General features: G+C 43.0%; 1 protein-coding gene across 2 annotated transcripts in view; it reads right to left on the bottom strand.

The window, feature by feature from the left end:
* Positions 1 to 5,021: 5,021 nt before the first annotated feature.
* Positions 5,022 to 24,044, bottom strand: part of LOC119379011 (dedicator of cytokinesis protein 1) — a 101,661-nt gene continuing 82,638 nt past the window's right edge. For both annotated transcript variants that reach the window (XM_037648139.2, XM_037648140.2), the window contains exons 40-43: positions 23,082 to 23,346; positions 16,512 to 16,611; positions 13,297 to 13,529; positions 5,022 to 6,460 (exon numbers count right to left, since the gene is read on the bottom strand). In XM_037648139.2, the coding sequence (XP_037504067.1) occupies positions 6,305 to 6,460; positions 13,297 to 13,529; positions 16,512 to 16,611; positions 23,082 to 23,346 (754 nt within the window). In that variant the 3' untranslated portion in view covers positions 5,022 to 6,304. The remainder of the gene's footprint in view (positions 6,461 to 13,296; positions 13,530 to 16,511; positions 16,612 to 23,081; positions 23,347 to 24,044) is intronic.

The following is a 24,044-nucleotide window of genomic DNA, read 5'->3' as shown; positions in this document are numbered from 1 at the left end:
CTGCGGCCGGGCGTTGCGGCCTGGGAACTTTTGACCACCCCTGTACATATATGTATATACATATACACACATACACACATATACCGATGTTAGACCCCCACCATTCCAGAAATAAAATCCTGGCTACGCCTGTTTGCCATCCTTACCTTAACTTACCCAGGTTCCCAAATTTTGTCGAGTAGGAAGTATATCTGCACTGAGAAGTTTCTGGGAACTTTTACATAGTATTGTGTACTAATGTTCATACATCTTGCAGTACACACAAACTATATCTGTGTGGCGTGCACGTGACTGTGCCATTTCACTGTTTAAAATACACAGCCATGCCATGAGGAACTCAACCATGTATAGAGCACTTCTACAAGGACTTTTACATGCTTTGCCACCATTTAAAAAGGACCAACTTATGAGTTTCAAGAGAGACCATTATGCAACAGTCAATGAGACACTAAAACAACCAAAAGACTACATTTTTTATATTTATGTATGCCAAACATTTCCTGCATTTTTCGCTTCTTGTCCAAACCATACATGCCAAATTAACTGGCTGTGTGGAACTTGTTTAAAATCAGTGTTGAACCTTAAATGTTTCTCATCTGTTCATTTTGATTGATGTTGGCACTGTCACTCTCCAAGCAAAGGAAGTGACAGACTCGCAGCAACTCTTAGTCAAGTAACACATCACTGCCACACCTCCTCTCCCCTATTCACTACATACTAGCACCTTAACAACTATGCTCCTCTTCACATCTCTATTCCTCATCAATCCCAAACTCTCCTTCAATGCACCTGCCATGGAAGGATTGATGACACACAAGTTCTATTTAATTCGTTTAAACAGTGCATTACAAGACGAGAGACAAGAAGAGGGGTGCACAAGGCATGCGCTGTTTCAATAAAATGAACTTCAACCAACTCGCCTACCTTACCATCTTCATTCTGTTCAGTGTTTTTTTGATCTGCTCTTATTGCAGAAGCACAGTATGCTCCAGCTTTCTCAGAGTTAGTAATCCTACACGAAGGAATTCGACTACTTCATTGGGCCCAGCCAACTTCTGCCTCTTGTGCAAAGGCGTCACCACTATACTGGTGCCACTCAGTAATACGGAAGTTGAACAATGCCCCAAGATTTTATGCTGACCTCAGCACTATCGCACGTAAATGCCTGAGCACAAGCTTGTGGCACAATCTAGCCTTCATCGCTGCTACAACATGCAACATAAGTGCTGTTGCAAGTGAACGGCTCCAAGTGTTATGCTCTCACCAAAAGTGATGGCCTGGTTTCCCGCTATATTTGAGCACCATGTGGACCTGATCAAATTCCTAATGCCTTTTGACAAACATGCGCCGATTGGTGTTTGGAATTTCTGAATGAAATATATTGTACTAGTTTACAGACAGGCAAGTGTCATGCAAATGGAAGGCTGCTAAAGTTGTGCCTATACATAAACATGGTGACAAAAGTACTGTTGAGGAGGCTAATTACAGGCCAGACTTTTCAGCCTGCAATTATAGCAAGATTGATTGTACATGGATTTTCAGCAAGTGCATCTTTGTGCTGTTCATGAATTTATTAGTGATGGGGAAATTGATATAGTACTGTATCTTACAAAAGCAATAAGGTTACATATTTTAAGTTACTGTGCAAATTACAGTTGATATTACAGAACAAAACCCTCCTAAAATGGTCTGGCTCTTATGTTACAATTTTAAGCAGTTTGTTTCGTAAAGCATAATCCCTAGTATTCGATTGAATTCTTTTCGATGCATTGGAGCTTTGCATTTTCTATGACAGAGAACTTGTGCTAAGATAGCATAATCATTCAAGATTACAAGACCTGCGAACTAGGAGTATAATACTTACGCATAACTTGATGCATGGTTAAGCAAAAAATTGACAAATATTTATAGTTCAATTACAGTCATGAGATATGATGAATATATATTTGCAGGTTTTAGTGAATGTTTTAAATTTTTTATTTTTTTCCTCCCCACAAACAGTGTATGATTGGAAAACACTGCCACAAGTATTGACAGGAATATCAAGTAAATAAGGTTCTTTCTGCCACAGACATGAACATTTTTTGTTACAGTGCAATTAGTCTTTTATACTGTTATCATTTGTTTGTATGTCTGGTTGCATTATTTTTTCTTCACAACATGGGTTTTATTTATGGCCAGTTGTTAATACACAGACACTGTCACATCATAAATTAAAAGTGCTGGAAGTTGCCCTTCATAGACATTCTTTGCAGATGTGCTCAAACCAGATGTATGGCTGGTGTTCAGAATATGTCAAGAGCAAAAATTTGTAAGCTAATGCTGCTTTGTTCTTGCTTTTTGGAACACTTTTCTCTCATTGAAAACCTTAAACGGGATAGAACAGCATATAATCCACAGATGTCACAACCACGTTTGTGCAGAAATTTAATGCCTTTAGTAGCAATTTACTACAACAGGTTTCATTTGTGTATTTGTCTATTTCCGTCATTCTACAAATAAATGTTATCGTGATTTCAAAAGCTCTACTCTCATATATGCATGTTACAGTATCGTAACACTGGAAACTACACAGGGAAGGATGGCAAGGGGCGATACATCACCCAAAAGTTACATCTCCATGCCTTGAGCATTTTCGCTTCTTTTCTAACCATAGTGGCCACTATCTCTGGTTGAGACATGTGCAGCACTGGCACGTGGTGGAACCCTATTGGTGGCCACGGTACCTACACAACACAGCACGGGACTTCTGAGATTATCTGCTAGCGCTCTTGCTTGCTCTGCAGTTTTGCAAAGGACAGAAAGCAATTTTCAACTTTCTAAACAGGAAATTGTAATTTTCCTGCTGCATGCAGTGTAATAATATTTCACTCTCATGTTCACGGGAGCCTTGACTACAGATCTGCAGTTTTGTGACTATGTTCAAAAAATGTGAGCACCTCTAAAAGGAAGCTTTACCTTAGGGCCAACTCCGCCGCCGCTTATTCAAATACACATAAAATGATGAAATGCTTTTATAAAACTATTTGTGAACCAATCTGAATAAAATCTGCTGCATTTTAGAAAGTTGAATTTTAATAACCGTAGCAAGCAGAAATTCAATTTATGACCTACACTTATTCACAAAATATTCCCAAAAGTTGACAAGTTAAAGAAAAGAAAAAAGTAAAGCCACAATGTTTACAAACTACCGTGGTCGAAGAAATAGTACCAAAATTCTGTAAAATGGTACAGGGCATGTGAAGCGAACAAACTTCAGATATATTCATTTGCAGCTTATGTGACATTGTTACAATGCTTACAAGGGTTCTAGCAAAAGTCCTGCTCACAAATTAGTGGCATAACTCAGAGCTGTGTATAATACATCAATTTTGTCCAGTTTAGATGTGTTAGGTGCAGTTTATGGAACCGACATTTTTAACTGCTGAAATGCAGTAGTAAACTGCATGGTGCCTCTAAAAAAATATTTTAAAAATTACGCTCTAAAAGTCACTAGATTTTAAATTTTAAATACAACAAACCTAATTAAATTTGGTGCAGCAGTTGCTGAGAAAACTAATTTATGCATTCAGATAGAAACCCTGGGGTTCCTACCTAAATACATTGTTTCCACTAAGGGATGTCATCCTCGTAAGGTGTAGACCCCTGAATTGTCCCCTTTTCAAGGTATTCCTTGCATAATGCCCAAGAATTCTGCACAGTAAGGTTTTCCAACCAAAAGTGCTTTGGATAGTGACACAGTATTGAGAAGTAAAATGTGCAGAGTTAAAAACACTTAACAAAGAATAAGCACCGAGATTGTACAATTTGTTGCATCAACAAGCAGGGAGTAGAAAGCAGAATGGCTAGAAATTCAAAAACAGCTGAATGATGAGTCGATCTCTCGCTTGACGCCTCTCCTTCAAAGTGTCTCGCGACTCTCGTCCCACAGTCGTGGCCTCAGATGATCATCAATAACCACAACTTGACAGCTGAGCGAGCTTCGACAAGCAATTTTCGACCTCGTGTGTAATGACAGGCTCACCTGAAGGGTGGCTGACCAGCACACACACTTCACGTGTGCACTATGGTGTGTCAGATGAGCGGTGACTGTTCTCACACTTGGTTTCTTACTTTACAGTCTTCCAAAATATTGGGGGCAAACAAGCGGGGCATTTTCTTCTAAACAAGTGGGGCATTCAAGGGATACCAGTCTCTAGATCAGTGGTTCCCAAATGGGGTTCTGCGGAGCAGTCTTAAAAGTTGCGCGACGCCATCGGCCGCGAAAAAAAAAAGTTTTTGGAGGCACGTTTTTACTTATTCCCAGTTCCAGGTCCTGCTCCAGGAACTCCAGCAACATTCTCAACAAGAACATCAGCCACAATAGCGCTGCATTTCGTTCGCCTGTTCAGTCTTCCTTTTAATACGGTAGCAGTTAACCCCTCCCCTCCTTGTTCGCCACACCAAAGGGTCCGCCGTCGCTTTGACCAATCCACAGGGGGTCCCCGACACGTCGACAGCTCAGAACCACTGCTCTAAATGCTTACTGGATCAAGTCCTTACAGGTGCATGAAAATGAGGATGACACACCTTAAGATGCTGTAATGTTGCTTGCCCTTCATATAATTTCTGGGGTTTTACGTGCCAAAACCACAATATGATTATGAGGCATGCCATAGCAGAGGGCTCTGGAAATTTTGACCACCAGGGAAGTACATGGGCCTCTAGCATTTCGCCTTCATCGAAATGCAACCCTCGCGGCTGGGATCGAACCTGTGACTTTCGTGTTAACACCTGAGCACTAACTACTGTACCAATGCAGCTGCTGCTTGACCTTTACATTATATGGATAAAATATATGGTGGTTTATCATTCCAATATCAATGTACAGCCCACTTGTGAGTATTTTAGCTAAATGATCATGTTCATGGGAAAAATGAGAACTAGGAGACTGAGAAGAGACCCTTACAAACAAGGGATTTTATGAAATGTTTGCGAATTCCAAACCACATTCTAGTAGGCCATAACACACAACAGCAGACGATTCACAATATATATTTAATACTAGTATTGCATTTGGAGGAGTACCTCATACAGGAATACACAATCACAAGACATTGACACCAAGCAGGCTCCTCCTGTACAATTTGCAGGCCTGGAATACAATATAAAATCTATGCACAAATAAAGCTCTCAAAGGCCTTGCACAAATGTGTAAAGTGACATTTAAAAGTGTCCACAGTAGCCTGACATTACGTCAATGTTACTCATTTCTACAGACAAAGCTACTTGTGTACATAAGTTCATTTTAGTTCACAGGTATAAACATACAAAACACACTAAGACTGCAAACTATAAGGTACTTGTGTATATATTTAAAACTCTTCATAGAACATTATTTAAAACATGCTTTCTCACAACAATTAAGTTCTGAATTGTGTTCCTACATGTTGCACACATGGCAGCAAGCACTGTGCCTACGAATATATACAGGTGAGCCACGCTTAAGGTTATAGTGAGATGAGGCAACAGGTAGCATCAAAGCAATGAATTGGTCAGAAATTATTGGTACAATAATGCCATTCAACAGTAAAACAACAAAACATGTCCCTTTTCATTAGGTGTAAGGTCAGGGATGCATTAAAATGCTGCATGCACAGTAAGTATAACTACACTTTTATAAAGGACAGCAAAGCATGACTTTGAGCAAATATGCAGCAGTGGCAGGCACCATGACACAAATGGCACAGGGACACAATAACACAAAGCAGTGGCCAAGTGCCCACAGGGTACTAAGACACACAGGTTGATCAAGCATTGGCACATACAGAGATCAAAGCTAGTATTCATTCACACAGCTGGTTTTATAAAACACCATTTATGCCATGCAATCCTTTATATAAAATGTAGTATAGCAGCAAACTTCTTGAACACAATTCAGCACAGTAAGTAACTAAAACAGAGCTATCACTAAGGTGTAAAGCATGCAAAGTGACAGCTTGGTGCAACACCTGTCTGGCTGTGGGCATTCACAGTAACGATTAGTAGTTCTTGCAGCACACTCATCGTGTTGCATCCTGTTTGAACCCTCTTAGAATCAATGTTACCTAAAACTAAGCCTCTGGACTTCACAAAAATGCTTAATAATGTAGTCTTGGCATTGCAAACCAATATGGAAAACCTTGTTTACACAGCACGTCAATGGACAACGACATTTAAAATGTGTGCATTAACAGCTCTGAAACAAGCATGTCAAGTGCAACCACTGAACTTCTTCCAGTACTTTTTCCATAAAATAAAAGACAATAACAATAAACATTAAAAATCAACCCTCCGTGGCCTCTGATGCAGTCCGGCTCATCTTTTTGGCAACCTCCTGGGGAAAACTCAGATTTCGGTTGGTTGGAGGCCGTTCAGGTTTTTTTGGCAATACCGGTGTTCCCTCCTTGCTACCTTCCTTGGCAGGGAGAGGGGGCTGCGGCTGAAATGACTGCCAAGTTAGTTATTCCATGCATGAAGACTCTATACAACTATGAGTTAAGAGAGTTTACAGTAGTACTTCACATTGTAGGACATGTAGTGATGGGCAAGGACAAGAAATGTACGCCCTGTATGCTGATATACTGGCATTCTTTCCTCCTCCTAGAGTCACTACACAATGCATGCCCTTTGGTGTGAATAAAACATGTGCAAGTGTGCAATACCTAAATATGTCTAACTGAAGTGTCGGCAAGTTATTTAGGAGCCCAAAATACAGTAGACTCTCACTAACCTGAAGGGACCAGGAAATTATGTTCCATTTAACAGGAGTTCCATTAACTGAGAGATGAACAAGGGTGCAGAACTCAAGTACGAAACCAATCATGTTAAAGGCTTAGCTGTTCCATTTAAGCAACAATTTCATTTAAGAAATCTAAATTTACTGAGTCTACTGTAGTCATCCCCCTCGTACGCGCAGTGATGCAAACTTGCCCATGGGTAACTTGACGTACCACTGAGCTCGTCGATTGGTCTAAACCAGGTCTCAACAAGTTAACGTCAGTTCCTGTTCCCACCCACCGCTACAAAACTGCGCCTTGTTTCTTGGCCCTGCGGTGATGCGGTTTTGGCCACGCACTTCGCCTTCAACACGAGCAACACGTGGAGGAAACGTTGTCGACAGCTAATTGAGCTGAGAGCGGGGAATCTCTGGTAGCTCGGACGGGTCACACTGGCTTGCTACGCTTTTCTCTCGCGCCCCTTCGTCGTCTTGGAAAGCAAACACGCATTCCTGCTGCATTGTGAACTGTCACAAAGCTTTCAAAATACCGAAGAGCCGGAAACTGGCTGTCAATTTACGGAGCACGTGCGACAATGCAAACAATAAACAACCAGGAGCCACGGCAAGCGGAAGTGCATTGCGACTGATCGAGCTCGCCGATTCGTGTCACGTTGCCGAAGTGGGCAGAGTCACGACGACGGGCTACGTCTTCCCCTCCCTTTGGCGGAGAAGGGTAACGAGGCTGCGCGAAAATTTGAAACCAGCTGAAACGGATGTTCTAACCCCTGTAACTTCCTTATTATAGCACATACTCGCAAAATTCTTGCAGCAGCATGTTCACATAGCAAAAGTGCGCATATTTTTCTTCATTACAATTTTTGGACCTCAGGGTTGTTTATTGGCCCTTTAAAGGGGTACTGACACAAAATTTCGCGGCCGAGATAGCCTGCTGGATCGATTCCCGTGTACGTGCGTGTACCATCTGCAAAATATCGACAGCGAATAAAGCTTGGAAGGTATTTTATATGAATTTTGAAGTTCGCGAGCGCGATCCAGCATTATAGGCCGCACCCAGTGCATTGACACCCTCGGAGGTGACCCGAGGTGACCCCCCTACTTCCCCTATGTAACCGTTGCAGCCGGTACAAGTTACGATGACGTCGTAGCCGCCATTTCTGTTTTGACGCGCTTCCCGACGAATCGCTCCTCGCCAGCGGGTCAAACATGAAGTGATTCGCCACGTCGAAAATTCCTTCGATCCCCGCCGCAAGAAAATCGTCGCCATCAGACGACGATGAGCCCGACGACGACAGACCACGCGGAAATGCGTCACTGTTCTGTGTGCTCACGTGACCGAGCGTTTCACTCGCTAGGTGGTGATAGTTGCACCCGGTGGCTTGCCGTTTTTGGAGCTCTGTCAAACCGAAACTGAGGCTGTGTCAGTCATGAGGAGCTTGTAATTAATTATCTGTCGCGCGCTGCAGCAAACGATGTGCCGTGTTATGACTAACAGGCCCCCAGCAACACATTGCAGCAAAAAAACGCGGGGCGAAAATTTTTGTGTCAGGACTCCTTAAGGGGACACTAAAGAGAAAAACGATTTTTTCTCATATTGGTAAATTTCTCTTTCACAATGCCAAAATCGCCACGCTTGACGTGATAAGACATGTGGTAAGAGGGAAAACGCGCAAAAAGAAAATACAGGTGGCGACACCACATGAAAGTTCCCGCACTAAATGCCGTGACATCATAGATTTTGACAGCATCCACTAGGTCCTATGTACATCCTAATGAGTAAAAATCAAGTACATTGTCTTCTTAGGGAGCCAGAGACTTAACACACCACATTTCAAGAAATTTCATTGATACAATGTCGCGAAAATATGAAAAACGCACTTTGAAATTCGTGATGTCATGCACAGAGATTTTGGGGTGAAATTCAAAAATGAAACTTTGCCTTGATTTTCTCCTCTATTAATAAACCTATGATGGTGAAATTAACAATATTAGAGTTCTCAGAGTACACTTTATCAATCTAAACTGATTTATTGTTTCACTTTGGTGTCCCTCTAAATCGGTGCGCGATGTCGCAAAACAGAAAATGTGGGCTCGTAAATGGAGGTGCCGTAATTCAGGTTGTCGCCTTGCTTTCATGCGGTATTAAACCACAGCTGTTTTGCTTTCCTAGCGCGCGATGGTTTTCAAGGTTGGGTGTCCATTGGACTGAACAGAGAGCAAGTTGTTCAGTTCGTTGAACACGACAGATTCGGCGTCGCAGCACTCTGGGCAACACCAGATGTTTTGATCACAAGCCGTGGTGGCAGGATAGGGACGTTTGCTTTGCTGAACACTTATAACGACATTAAGAGTTAAGCGTTGCCTTTTTTTTTTCTTGTGTTATGCGTGATGTGTGGCGCTGTGAAGAGGACTTTGCCGGCATGGCATTGAACCATGGTCGCTGGATCTCAGGTTTAACGAATATATTTTTTTACACAATCGAAATTATTTTTTTGTATTGCCATATTATTCAAACATTTTTGCGGCACTTGCAGTGTAAAAATGAATCCTTCGACAACTATACTTTGCATAAGAGATTGAATTTCAATTTAACAAAGTTTTGATATGCTATATATAACAAGGTTTAACTGCACATTCAACATTTTTCGTCTCTGTGCTAGCCTGTCTTAGTCATTACCTCCTAGTTCCTGTGGTGAATGATCACCTCACCAGCTTCTGGTCATATCAAGTACTAAAGCAAACTCTCAAGCCAATTGCAAGTGAGAGCATGAAATGCTGCTACATGATGACAATGAGAAATCTGACTGTATAATGAAATCACAAGGTTTGGTTGCACAGTGAGACATCTAGACCGTCTGATGAACATCAAACAACTTCAGCTGCTTTGTGAGCCTGACACTACTGGCATACCTGCCAAGTTTGGAGAAACGGAATGGGGGGGGGGGGGGTACTGCGATAGAAATTATATGGACACTGTCAGCGGGATTTTGCGGTCGCCGCTGATCTGCACAGAGTCCAAACCGCTAACATCGCTTACGCATCGTCTGTTTCACGTGCAAGTAAAAAAGCGCGCTAGCGCTAGGGACGAACACGGTTGAAGCAGAGATGAAACGACCCGGCCGTTACTGTCGCGCGAAAGGCACATGTACAGTAGAACACTGTAGGCACATGCGATAACATCGCTCCGCGTGCGAGGCCTGTCGTCGCTTGCTTACCAGTTATTTCGTCGGGCAAGGGACCATAAGGGGCGTCGTTGAGACGGGGACGGTCGTGAGCGCTGGCAAAGACGCTATCTCGACAGACATCGGTAACAGCTACCTTTTTAAGTGCTAGCCTCTCCACTTAAAGCAGTAGTGACACAAAATTTTGAAGGCGAGATAACTTGTGGGATAGATTTGTGTGTACACAAAGGCATCATCTACGAAATATTAATGGCTGGTATAACCTATAACACATTTAGGATCAATTTTTAAATTGCGTGTAGCGCATCTGTACGCGAAACGTCCCACCTCGCGTCACGACATCAAACAGCCATTTCCGGGAGATTTTACTATGACCCGTACAACCGGGAGAAACGTTCAAAATCCGGGAGTCTCCTGGGTAATCCGGGAGACTTGGCAGGTATGTACTGGAGTGTTTCCAAATGTTGATCATACACTGTACGCTTCTACATTCTGGTGCTGTTGTGCCACAGTGGTAGCTTCCAGTTCTGCTGCAGGCAACTCTTTCCTCCTTTGATCCACCCAGAAAATGGGTGTATAACCTTATTGCTTAAATGGAACTGCCATGGTGCAGCGGTTCAAACACCTGGCTCGCAATTGAATGACGTTTTCCTATGCAGCTGTATTTGGTTGAGATGGAAAGTTGGAGACAAACTGTGCACAAACTTAATGGGGTTTTAGATTACTGCATACAGTCTGGTGTAGTCTTACAAATTGCACACAGCCACTCACATACCATCCAACCTGGGGACCACGAAATTCGCGAGATTCGTAAAGCCGGCAAAAAATTGGAGTATGTTTATATTTATTGTTTCTCAGGGCCGTAGAAACATCATAGACAGCTATGAATGACTGCCAGTAAAGTTCTTAGATGTCGGCGATCCTACTAGAGCTCGTAATTATACAGTGCATGCATACTTGTGTAATTATGGGACGTAATGTGGTTATGTCTCCATGACAGCTACAGCCCCTTCCCAATCTTGGTACGCTTTTCTGCATGACAGTCACATGCGACAGACCAAGGCCAGAAAATTTTAGAACCACTGTCTTTAGTTATCATTGTTTTCTTTTTGCAGTGATGTTAGGGCTGTTTTTCAAGAGATTTATCATCGCACCTATACAAATGGGAGAGTTGGCAGGTATGCACTCAGCAGGAATGCCAGTTCACGTGCACACAATGCTCTAGCCAGCAGTGGAGGCAGATGCTGCTCTTGCTCTGCATCTAAGCTGACTGAGCAATGTGTGGCAGTGTGTACACTTGGCTTCTTTGTTGTACTGCAGGCAAGCTTACCACGTATTGCTTAAGACATACCGTAAAATTTCGAGCAAGTGCCCCCACCCGTACAAGACCCCCCCCCCCCTCCAACTTCACTGGCAATTTCAAATATCCGCGCCGTTCCGGAAAAGCCCCCCCCCCCCCTTCCACAGCTCCGCAACAACGCACCCAAGCAACAGTGGCCTGCCACATCCAGTTGACAAAAAAAATGTTTCCGTGGATTTTTCTACAAATATTGTTTTTTTTTTTGTGGTCCTGTTGGCTGCCATGAATCCAATCCAATCCTGCTTTGCACTGCAGCCCGATTGCTGTGCGCCATTTGTTGCTTTGTGTTTGCAGTGAGAGGTCAGCTATGCCTCTGTAGTCCTACACAGTGGCAAAGAAAATCGAGGTTATTCGATGGCATCGAGAGAATGGAAAGAACGTGCACCAGACGTCTTCACATTTTAAGCTCGACCGGAAGCGGATACGGGAATGGGAGAAGAATTTCGATAATTTGCTGCAGCTAAACTACGGGAAGGCAAAACTTTGACGGAAGCTCAGTAATGGCGCACCAGTGTTCAGCGAACACGTGGACGATGCGCTCTTCGAGTACCTTGAACGCGAAAGAAATGCAGGCTGTGCCATCAGCAACCGGATTCTTTCTGGAAAGGCCGTCAAAATTGCCAACAGCATGCAGTTGGGAAACTTCGTAGCCTCCAGCCATTACATAAATCGCTGGAAACAGCGGTTCAGCGTTGCAATGCGCCGCGCTACGAATGAGAGCCAGAAGACGCCCAAGGAACTTTTGGAGGCAGCAAGTGCCTTTCGGTCTTCCGCGAACTCGCTGCGACGGCGCAACGGCTACACCTTATATAACATGGCCAACATGGATCAGACGATGGTGCGAATAGACAACCCCGCCAACAGGATGAACAACGCGGTCGGCGAAAGCACCATACGGATTGCGAACACTGGATGTGCCCGGCGAAGCTTCATGGTTTGCCTAGCTGCTTGCGCCACTGGCCACAAGCTCCTGGCCTTCATTATGTTCCAAGGAGCAAAGGAAACATTCCAGCCAGGGCCTTTGCGAGCCTTCGCATACCAGGTGAGAATAATTTTATTTTTTTTTGATGGGGGCGAGGGGTCGCATTGTCGCCTAGTTCATTTTATCACAACACTGACTTTTTTTTCCCATTCGTAGCAAATGTTCGTCTCACCGCCACGAAAAACGACTGGATGACATCGGAGAAAATGCAAGAATGGCTGTCAAGAGTCCAGGGCGCAAACGTTGACGACGTGCGACGCTTACTAGTGTTGCACTAGACACCCATCCATAAGACACAAGCCGCCACAAATGCCTTCGAGGAGTACGACACCGACGTGCTTTACGTGCCTGCGGGGTGCACGAGCTGACATGTATTGGAACAAGCCGTTCAAGTCCACCTTGCGGCGTTTGTGGGAGCAGTATATGCGTGAGGAAGCGCGAACACCGAAGTAAATCTTGATGAAGCCGTCGTGGCAACATGTGCTCGATTTTGTTGCCGAGGCGTGGGCCGCTGTACCTGAGGAGACAGTGGCACGGTCCTTTAAGGGATGCGGCATTAGTAACGTGTTCGATGGCTCGGAGGACGGCAACCTGAACAACGGACTGGCCGATGTTGGAGCTGTGGTGCCAGAAGACCGCGGCGGACTTGAAGTGGAATGCTGCAACCTGTTTTTTGCAACCAACTCAGAGGAGTCTTTCGATGGTTTAAAAGCGATTAAAAGCTACAACAAATCCTGGGCCTAAATAGAGTTCACTGTAATAAAATTTTAATCCATGTGCACTGCGTTCTTTTTTCTGGCGCGAAAATTTGAATTTGGTGCCGTTCTGAGATAGCGTCCCCCCCCCCCCCCCGCCACTTTGCCGGCAATTTCGACTTCGTTTGGGGGGGGGGGGCTTGCTCGGAATTTTACGGTACCTATGAATCATGCTAAATCAACGCACTTTTTTGCAGTGCCTTGAGCAGGTGAAATGTAAGCAACACTCAGCTAAAACTGTCTACTGATTGAACTCTTACCCTATTCTTGGTCATGCCAGGAATGCTGAGGGAAGGCTTGCGTGCAGGCAATGCAGGTGTATCCTCTGCTGTCACATTGGTGTAATCAGCATATGCCTGCTTCTGAGGTAGAGGCGGTGGCTTGTCTACCTCAAGGGGAGGTTCTGGTGAGCAAGTGGGTGCACTGGAGCTGGCTGGAAACATGGGGAAGCTGGTAGCAGTAGCCAAGCTTGGAGTAGTGGCCCCTCCAGCTCCTGCAATGACAGCGAGACAGTGCACCATAGTAAACATGTGAAGGCAAAAAAAGCACAGCAGGAATGAACCACATGTTAATTCAAATCTGGAGTCAACTAAGAGTGAATATTACATTAGTCATTAGTTTTATAGTCTTAAAAAAAAAAAAAAGGGGCACATGGAAGAAATGATGACTTGCTGCTGGCAAGAACTGAACTTGCAGCCTCCATGTGATGAATACGATGTCTGCTGCTGTCCCTCTGTACACTTTCTCAGTACATGCATTAAACCTAGCAGTAGGCATGTTAGCCTGTGTAATTCATACGATGGTCGTGGACGTTAAAACATTTTTTTTACCACAGGTGCCATGATCTCAGGGCTGCTAAGTTCCTGTTATTGACAAGCCCCATATCTAGTCCAAGTATAGCAGTTTGTGACAGCATTTAGCAATCTGCAACAGTTAAAATATCACAAAAACTACAGCGCAGGCTGTCAGTTCACTCAACTAGGACAGCGAAAACTACAGAATAAATGCTATATTGTAGAATCAGTTCATTCATAGCATTCATAACATTCATAACGGCAATGGACACAAGCAAAACACTATTGTCTATTTTTTTCTTTCTCTCTCTCTTTTTTCACCTTCCAGATTATAAATTTTTTTTCTTTTTTAATGAGGAAAAAAGAATGCTGCTAAAGAGGGTGCACCACAAAAAACGTGCCAACTGTAAATTTCACAATTAAATAGCCAGCTCATAATTAGTAATGAATTAAGGAGAACACAAAATAAACATTGGATGTTTCTTCAAGTAGCCACTTACAATATGAAGTTAGCTTCTTGAAGCATGTTAAATGGGACAGTACCTATGTGATACATTTCCTTGTGTCTGTCTGTACCTTGTTTTCAGTGGACTGCAAACCAGAACTCTATCGGGAAGGAGTCCCAGTTTTACGTATAGGCCTCCCAAGCTCAGCCAGGGGGCGCTGCGTCACGAGTGTTTCGCCGCCTTTCTTGCAAAAAACGGTCGCTGCTCTCCCCGCACCTGCCTTTTGACTGAGCTGCCTCAGCACGTTCACGTGCCCTGCATGCGCTGTTGTCTGCTCGCCTTGCACGTGCAGCTTCACGTGTCGCTTGCTCTGAAGGTTCAGAAAGATAGCAGAGATGGAAAAAAACATTTTGACGGTGTGAATCTCACCAGAGGAGAGCGGTTGATCAACCACCTTTGCGGGACCAAGCAGGTCGTCAAGGACGATGCTGTTTGTGCGAGCACTACGTGCATGCCGATGGTGAACGGCCACATTTTTATGACATCAAGAGGGAGGTGACTGCATGAGTTCTGCAATTATGTTACTGGTAAAATGCACCTTTGTTGTGGCAGTGGTGTCTGCTCGGAGCTGTCAGCAAACAACCACCACGCTTTCGCGTGCGTTTTCGACTGACGACTTTCGCTTGCTTGGATGCTAAGTTTGTCGTGCGGCTATAAATTTATTATGAGCTCAGTGTGAAGAGCATAAATTTACATCTGCCCTGTTGAGTCACTGGCAACATTGCAATGCGTTGTGTTCGGTTTCGTGGGAGTTTCACTTTTGCTGAAGTTTGCATCGAATGATAACAAGTAGTCAGATCGCAAGTTTAATGCTACCTTGGATTTTTTTAGAGCTTCCGTTGACAGCATAATGATGCGCGCAAAAAAGTGTTTCATGCCCACTTCGACCATGGATGTTTCTTGCAGAGGCGCGTTTCATTTCGGATAATATCGACGCCTGATCACACACCGTGTTTGCTGATTCGAATGTCGCTTTGCTTGTTTCGACAGCTCGCTTGGTCAGTATTGTACTATACAATACCCACTGGGATCGCGCATGTTTATGATTATGCCAAGATTTGTGCCTGATGATAAGCGCGTCTAATTTCGCGAAACAATCGAAAATTTTATTGCCGCCTTGTTTCTTTCTTCAGCTAGTTTCCAAAGCGGCAGCTGCCGCGGCTCATGCGCATGCAAAGCTATAATATATTACGTGCCGAAACCACGACATTATTATGAAGCATGCCGTGGTGGGGGACTTGGGGCCACCTGGGGTTCTTTAACATGCACCTAAATCTAAGTACGTCGGTGTAACTGCATTTCACTCCAATTGAAATGCAGCTGCCGTATGTGGGAATCGAACCCATGACCTCGATCTTAGCAGCGCAACACCTCAGCCTGCTAAGCAATCACGGCGTGTCGCATACAAGGCCAATATAAACGCTCAGTGCAAACATGCAGCTTAATTCTGTTTACGGTGAGCCGCGACGGGAAATGTACCGCCATCAGCTGAATAAAACGTGTAGTACTCCCGGTACAGTATTTAAACTGTGGTGTACAAGCCAACATGCTCCGCTACTGTCCCATTACAAATGGTTGACTGGGAAAGCCAGCGCGCAATCTCGAAATGTACAGCGGCTGTCTATTTGTTGCAGCTTTGGTTCACAAATGTACTTCCCTTTCAAATGAGCACGGTCATCGCATTTCTCCTCGTTAATAGTTCGTAATACTGTGTACGACAAAAATTGCTTCAAGGTGACAAAACCGCGAAAGCAATGCTTAGTGCGGCGAACTGCCATAATCCACTCTTGATGCATCTGCTCCTCGCACTGCTTGCATTGGAAACGCTAGAACTTGATGGGCAGTTTTCGGCTCTTTGTCGTTTTAAAACTTTTGTGACAGTTCACAATGCAGCAGGACTGCGTGCCTGCTTTCCAGTACGACGAAGGAGCGGGACCCATAGCGTGAAAAATGCGAGATAAAAGCCCCGGGGAGCATGTTCTCCACGCGTGCAATGGTAAAACCAAGGAAGGGCGACCCGTCCGAGCTACCAGAGATTCGCCCTCTCTCCGCTGGGGCAGCGAAGGATGCTGCGCAAACTTGAGCGTGGGAGGCTTATAACCAAAGTAAAACCAAATACAGATGCACAACAAGTGATGTCTAATGCTGGATATGACCACTTCGATGTCCAATCACCTTGGGAGGGTGGTGTTGAAGGAGGGAGCTTGAACTGTCCACTGGAAGGTCTGCTGTGCCGCTTTTCAGCCTCTGATCTAAGAGGACGATGAGGAGTAAGCTGGCAAAAAAGAAAAGAGTGTATGCTTAGGCATCACATAAGTGCTAAGATGCCATAAAAAAATGTTTTCATGCATGTACCACCAGAGGCGTAGTCAGGGGGCAGCAAACCAGGCATGTGCCCCTCCCAAAATTTTTATCTACACAGGGTACCGAACATAAAATGACACTCGACAATACCCGCCTTTGTAGTTTCCACTGCCGAGTCAAGAATGTGCCCCCTCAAAAAACACACGGTCTCGCCATTGGGTTGGTACCACACAGGGTGCTGGTTTGAGAAATGAGTTGTGCCGATATCCACAGGGTCAAGAAAGGTTAACGAAAGGGAACATTGCCATGCTACTGTAGCCTGAAAGTAGCATAAGCTCATGCTTGTGAGTCTTAAGCTACCGACTGATGACAACCGTTTTGTTGACAAACCTCCTTTTTTCCTTGTGAATTTTTGGAGAAGTGATTTCCCGGATTCAGTGCACCTGCGCCTAAAGCTATTAATTAATGTCGCCTCATCCTGCAATATGCCAGCTTCCTAGTTAGCCAAGATGGTAGAAAAACTGCTCCGTAAAGTACTTCGTTCTTGTTTCTACCCTGAAAAAGGAGGAACTTTTCTTTCAACTCTGAAGCTTTTTCATGAGAACCTTGTCTGGTACTTTTCTTTCCTTTTCTTTTTTCCACGGTCTTGTCCTACTACATGTAGGGCTCAGTGTTTTCGGATAAATCCGAAAAAGTCCGATAAATACTCGCCGGTAAAATTTTTGACAATTCGGATTTATCCGATAAGCTCAGACTTTAAAAGGGCATTTTCAATGTTCAAAGGGCATTTTCAAAGCTGACAATCGTCAATCGAAAGTAACGCACTTCCATCAGCGGCAGCAATCTCGTAAAGTATGCTTGCGTGTATTACAACAAGCTTTAAGGTTGTAATACAAACAAACGTAGGTGTTTAGTATTCAAGTATTCGTGCTTGTACGTATTTGTGTTTGCGCGTTCAAACCTTCCAGACATCTAAAATGCACTTAGTGCATTCACATGTTTTCACATTCAGATATCATTTCACCTAAGATTTCAGAGTATGGAGAATAATAATAACAATAGGCCCTTTATTTTTCATCAAGATGAGGGAGGCTGGGAGAAAAAGCTGACAAGCAGCTTGACTAGCTCCTGCTCCCCCCAAAAGTAAACTTTGGTGAGTTTACAGCAGTGCACATCAAGAGCTTATTAACATGGTAAATGAACAGGAAGTGAGAAAAAATGAAAGGATGGAAAAACAGGATTATCAGCAACAATGCAACGCATTTTCATGGAAAATAAAATTAATAAGAAGACATTGCAACAACTGATAATGCAAAATTAAACACCAAATTTCATGAATTGGAGATTTACGAGAAGTAAACTCCGATAAACGCTGAATTTCCTAAAAAAAAATAATGAACTCCGAAAACACGGAGCCCTATGAAGTGTAGATGACAATTTATTTTTTAAGGTATTGATTTACTGCTGCTTCACAGCCCTAGGCCAATGTTTCAAAATACTACTGTCAACCTTGCATGTAATGCATTTGTAAATGACCACTAAGGACGTCTGAATACTATTTGAGATTTCAGTTATGAGTTAAGCAATATTTGTAGTTTAACGTGAGAACATCTGAAAAGTATAGAGCATAAACAAGATCATTTGAGTGGACCAAAGTTATTCTGCATACTTGAAAAGGCCCCTAGTGCCATGTGTATTGCAACAAAATGTCAATTTCAAATGAGCATAAATTCAAACTACTGCAGGGTGATTCCACGTAAGATCGAACAAACGATGGCTGGTCGACCTCTCAAATTTATTTCAAAATTTTATATATTATTGCCTGATGAGTGGAAAGAAGAGATCCGCAATTTGTTTTGCCGCCAAAAATTTTTTCGAACCACAGGAAATCAATAATGACGAAGAGGTGGAGTGGAGCGCTCATCCACTCTGCTGTTTTGGCCAACTTTCGTTATGAATTGCAGAAAATATATTAAAGTTAGGTAGCTGAAATTTATTTACCTAAATATATGCATGTTTTTGCTTCTGCTCAGGTATTTTTAGTTTTTATGTGTAGTGCAGATGTTTTTATAAAAAACCTCAAAAATGGCCCAATCGGCAAAATTTTCTTTACTTTGAAGGTCTTTATCTCAAAAACGCCTTGTAGCAGAGCTATAAAAATTCCGCATTACGTTATTCACATCTTTATCTACCAAAGTGCCAAATCTTGAATTTATATAGTTTTCCAGTAAAGAGATATGATCGGGCTAAGTTCAAGAAAACACCGAACAATGAAAACTTCTGACGACAATTAAAAAAAAACCCCATTTTTTAAATTTCTTAAACTTTGTCCACTTATTCTCCACATCAGCTTTCACAATCATTAAAAACATGTTGCATAATGTCGTTGCACTAATAGTTACGGCCCCTCCAATGAGACCCTTAGGCAAGGATGGGCAATTCCGACTTCTTGCCCAGCAAGTGTATAAAATGCAGGCAGGATTGAATTTCTTTTTATTGAAAGGCCAGCAGGTATCTAAAAAGGTGTCGCCGGCCCTGAAGACGTTAATTTTGAAAATATTTGGTCACTGCAGCGGCCACGAGCGCGGGGCTACCGATCAGGCGCGCGCGCACCCGAGATGCTCGTTGTAAGAGACGGCGCAGTGAGAGCTCGTTTTCGCGTTCTCAGACCGATTGAGTTCGAAACAGCAACACCTCTCGGGTGATTTGAACGCACGTGCACCGGTAGTCGCAGCGATCTGGTTAATTGCGTCGCTTTCTTTTTCAGGGGGCATAAGAATGTCATCATTAAACTGTGCGTTCCGTGAAGATCTTTCATTGCAGTGGTAGCAAAAGCACGCGTAGCACAAGTAGTCCGTCTCACTGACATTCACTGATCTTTCGGGCGTTAAACGTTCCTTCAAAGCATTTATGTCTAGGTTGGTAACTCTGCGAAATTTTGGCTTCTTTGCAATAATTAAAGGAGTACTGACACGATTTTGAGACATCGCAAAAGGGACATTTTTTGCTTCGTTGGTATACAGTGTCCACGCTGTCCACACACTGGAGTCTGAGAACACGTATCAAATATTTTAATTTGACTTTGAAGTTTTCGTCGCTGAGCATTTGCAAGCCAGCCACACTGCAAGGACATTATCCCGACAAGTCAAGACAGTTCCTCCGAGTTCGCGACTTCTGCGTCCTGCATGCAGCCTAAGTCGTAGAAATCACTGTCAGGGTCACTGGACGACAATTTACTCATCGTTGTCTATTGCACCACGAGCAGATGACGGATTTCCCGCTAGTACGTCACAAATTTCTGTATCTCCGTGACGTCACACTGCTATGAAACGACACTGAGAAGCCACCCCCTCGATATCGAAACCGAAAATGTCTTTTTAAGGTGGCGCTACTTAAAATATATAGGATGCATTCCCAGGCACCACAATAGTCGTTTTAGGTTTCTCGACACCAGTATTTTTATTTAGAGCAACAATACGAAATTTTTAAAAATTCGTGTCAGTACTCCTTTAAGCTTCTTGTGCTTCGAAAGGTAGTCTCCACAATAGACTCTTCAGAGCTATACTTTCTCGTCATGAGACGCACAGGAGGAGTAGAGTAAGAGCAAAGCACAAGAACTATCCGCGCCGAATGAAGTGTGAACAGCGCACCGAACACGCGGCCAGTTCACGCAGTCTGCTGCCGACATCTAATATAGGCAAGCGCATCCGGTTACCGATAGTTTTGCTTTTCTTTCCTTTGACAATCCATATTTTGCTTTGCCACTGGAGCGCCACGTTCATGCTTTCCACTGATCGCAACTGGCGCAGCGCAGTTTCTGTGGCAGCAGCGTGCCTGAAGCGAGCGCTCATAGCTCCCTTATAGAGTTTTCATCTTGCTTCCATCTCCGCCGTGTTATCAGCGCCTAGCTGAGATGCGAACATAGGGCGGATAGAATAGCGAAGCTCCAGTGCACGTGCGTTCAAGTCACCTGAAAGGTGTTGCTGTTTCGAACTCAATCGGTCTGAGGACGCGAGAACGAGCTCTCACTGCGCCGTCTTTTACAACAAGCATCTCGGGTGCGCGCGCGCCTATTCGGTAGCTCCGCGCTCGTAGCCGCTGCAGTGACGAAATAATTTCAAAATTAACGTCTTCAGTGCCGGCGACACCTTTTTAGGTACCTGCTGACCTTTTAATAAAAAGAAATTCAACCCTGCCTGCATTTTATACACTGGCTGGGCAAGAAGTCGGAATTGCGCATCCTTGCCTAAGGGTCTCATTGGAGGGGCCGTAACTATTAGTGCAACGACATTATGCAACATGTTTTTAATGATTGTGAAAGCTGATGTGGAGGAGAATAAGTGGACAAAGTTTAAGAAATTTAAAAAATGGGTTTTTTTTTTAATTGTCATCAGAAGTTTTCATTGTTCGGTGTTTTCTTGAACTTAGCCCGATCATATCTCTTTACTGGAAAACTATATAAATTCAAGATTTGGCACTTTGGTAGATAATCATGTGAAGAACGTAATGCGGAATTTTTGTACCTCTGCTACAAGGCGTTTTTGAGATAAAGACCTTCAAAGTAAAGAAAATTTTGCCGATTGGGCCATTTTTGAGGTTTTTTATAAAAACATCTGCACTACACATAAAAACTAAAAATACCTGAGCAGAAGCAAAAACATGCATATATTTAGGTAAATAAATTTCAGCTACCTAACTTTAATATATTTTCTGCAATTCATAACGAAAGTTGGCCAAAACAGCAGAGTGGATGAGCGCTCCACTCCACCTTTTCGTCATTATTGATTTCCTGTGGTTCAAAAAAATTTTTGGCGGCAAAACAATTTGCGGATCTCTTCTTTCCACTCATCAGGCAATAATATATAAAATTTTGAAATAAATTTGAGAGGTCGACCAGCCATCGTTTGTTCGATCTTACGTGGAATCACCCTGCATTAAGAGGCAGTGACACAAATGTTTATGAATGCTTCAGCACTTTGTTTGCTTTTCTGTGGTTGCAACCATCAAAACCTTTATTTTATTTTTTATTTTTATTTACCAAAACAGAGACAAGCAGGAGGGGCATGAGTATTGAAAATAGAGAAAAAACAAAACACGTAAAAATATCAACAGATAACAAAATCCAATGCCTCAAAATAAAATGTAATAATAAAGCGTAAACCAGTAAGACAAAAATGAATGAAAATAACGTCCACAAATATTATCAAATAACAAGATAAAAATATCTAAAAATCAAGCATAAACTGGTAAGATGAAGGAAAAACATGACACACTTATATGAATGGAATAACACATCCACATCCTCACAGGAAAATGAAGGCACTTCACATGAATGAGGACGAGGACACACGCAAAAGTGTTCCAAAGATACAGCAAAGATAAAGAACAACTGAAGCACGCAGAGGAAATAACAGTAAATATTCATTCCTAACACAGCTGTAAGAGTTCGTAATATTGAACATGTAGGTATGTTCAAAGAAATCAGTGCTAGTCAACACCAAGAAATACAGGCAGTTCCAAGGTGTTATGGTGGGCAAAAAAAAAAAGAGTGCTGGTACCATATTTGCAAGGGCTAGTTTAAGTGTTAAAGGCGTTCAAGAATCAGCATGAACATGTGGTGCTCTACGCACTGCAAGTATTTTTGCATAAGGTTCTGGGCTTATGGACAACATTGTTTTTAAGAAAAAAGAGAAATCTTAGTCTTAGTACCTTTCTTCATAATTATAGTGTTTTAATGTTATGTTGTGTCATAATGCTAGTGGGAGAGTCACTTGTAATAACAATTTCAGGGGTTTCACATGCCAAAATCCCCATATGATTATGAGGCACGCCGCAGGAGGGGACTCGACATTAATTTTGACCACTGCGGGTTTTTTCGTGCACCTATATCCAAGAACATGGACGTTCGTTGCACTTCGCCCCATCAAAATGTGGCTGCCGTGGCCCGCAGTCGAACTCGCGCCTTTGGGAGAGTCACTTGTGTGATAACATACTATGTACTTAGAATAGATGAAGATGGCAGCTTTATGCTGCGTCATTTCCAGACCATCAGTATTAGTTTCTTTTCATATAGGGATCCCACACAATACAGAAGTATCTTAGTTTTGTTCGGATGATCGAGGTGTAAGCTGTTAATATAGTGCTAGGGGATGCTATGTTTTCTCCTCATCAAAAGGAGGCTTTAAATACGTAATCTCATCTCTATGGGGATTTCAAGGGTAATTTCATTTACTTTGTTAAGCTTAATACATTATTATTGTTATATGCTATCTTATTACGAGGTTCACGTGTACGTCGTCATGGCAAAAAGCATGACAACATAGCTTGGAAGTTTGAAAATACTGCTAATATATTTTTTTTCTATCAGAGACCACTGACTTTTTAAAAAACATTTATAAATAACCAGCAGCTATATTGAAAATGCTCTGAGATTGAACTCACTTGTTCATTTAGTTCAATGATGGGTGCCTCTGATCCTTTATCAGTTGTGAGTGGCAAGTCATACCACTGAGACTGTGACTTTTCCTCATGCTGGGAGCTCAGTGATGCAGCCGAGTTGCGCCTCAGGGTAAGCCCTGTGCTGTCACGACTCTTCTTTCCATGTGATTTGTGTGGTGACACCACAGAATTCTGCTTTGCAAACACTGAGGGCACGAGTGCCCTAGCCATCTGTGTACTTTGTGGCTTTCCAGGTACGCTTGGGAGGCTGAGGCAGAGAAAAAACATAGGTAAAGTGTCAAAGCAGTAACATGTAACAACACTGCTTGACATGCAACGATGGGCAACTTCATCTCTGGTTGATGCATCACACATGAGACAAGGATGAAGAATTAAGAAGCACACGACAGGCACTGACTCGCAACTAAATTTTATTAGGAAATACAAACATATATATAGCTGATGTACATCATCACTAAAAGCCTCAAGATAGGAAAAACAGATAAACTCTGACATCGTATTTTGCAAGTGCTACTTAGAGTGGTCTAGAGTGGCACCTGTTCTTGTGAATTTTTCTTGAGCTTTGTGGATAGGAAGTCGGCAGAAGGTCTGGAGGGAATGGTAAAACATGTTTTCTCTTATATCAATAATTACTTGGTGCTTTTTGATTTTGGTGATTATTGTCAACATTTCGTGAATATTCTGAAAGTGTTCTGCGAGAAAGACAGTTGCCTGAACTTCACGGTTAAGATGATGAAGGAAGGAGCTCTCCAGTTCCTAGACCTGAAGTTGGAGTTTTTACCTACACATGTGTGTTGGTTCTGTCATCCATGCTCACTTAAGCCATTACTAACTTTCACAACAAACCATTCAAAAATAATAAAGCAAGGCATTGCCTTTTCTTGCGTTTGTTCTGTGTTGCAGAAATCTTGTCAGGATTGGCTAAAAATCAGCTTTAACAAACAA

The sequence above is a fragment of the Rhipicephalus sanguineus genome, chromosome 1 (assembly GCF_013339695.2).
Source record: "Rhipicephalus sanguineus isolate Rsan-2018 chromosome 1, BIME_Rsan_1.4, whole genome shotgun sequence".
Taxonomy (NCBI): domain Eukaryota; kingdom Metazoa; phylum Arthropoda; class Arachnida; order Ixodida; family Ixodidae; genus Rhipicephalus; species Rhipicephalus sanguineus.
The sequence above is the reverse complement of the archived record's forward strand: the minus strand, read 5'-3'. Positions and strand labels throughout refer to the sequence as shown.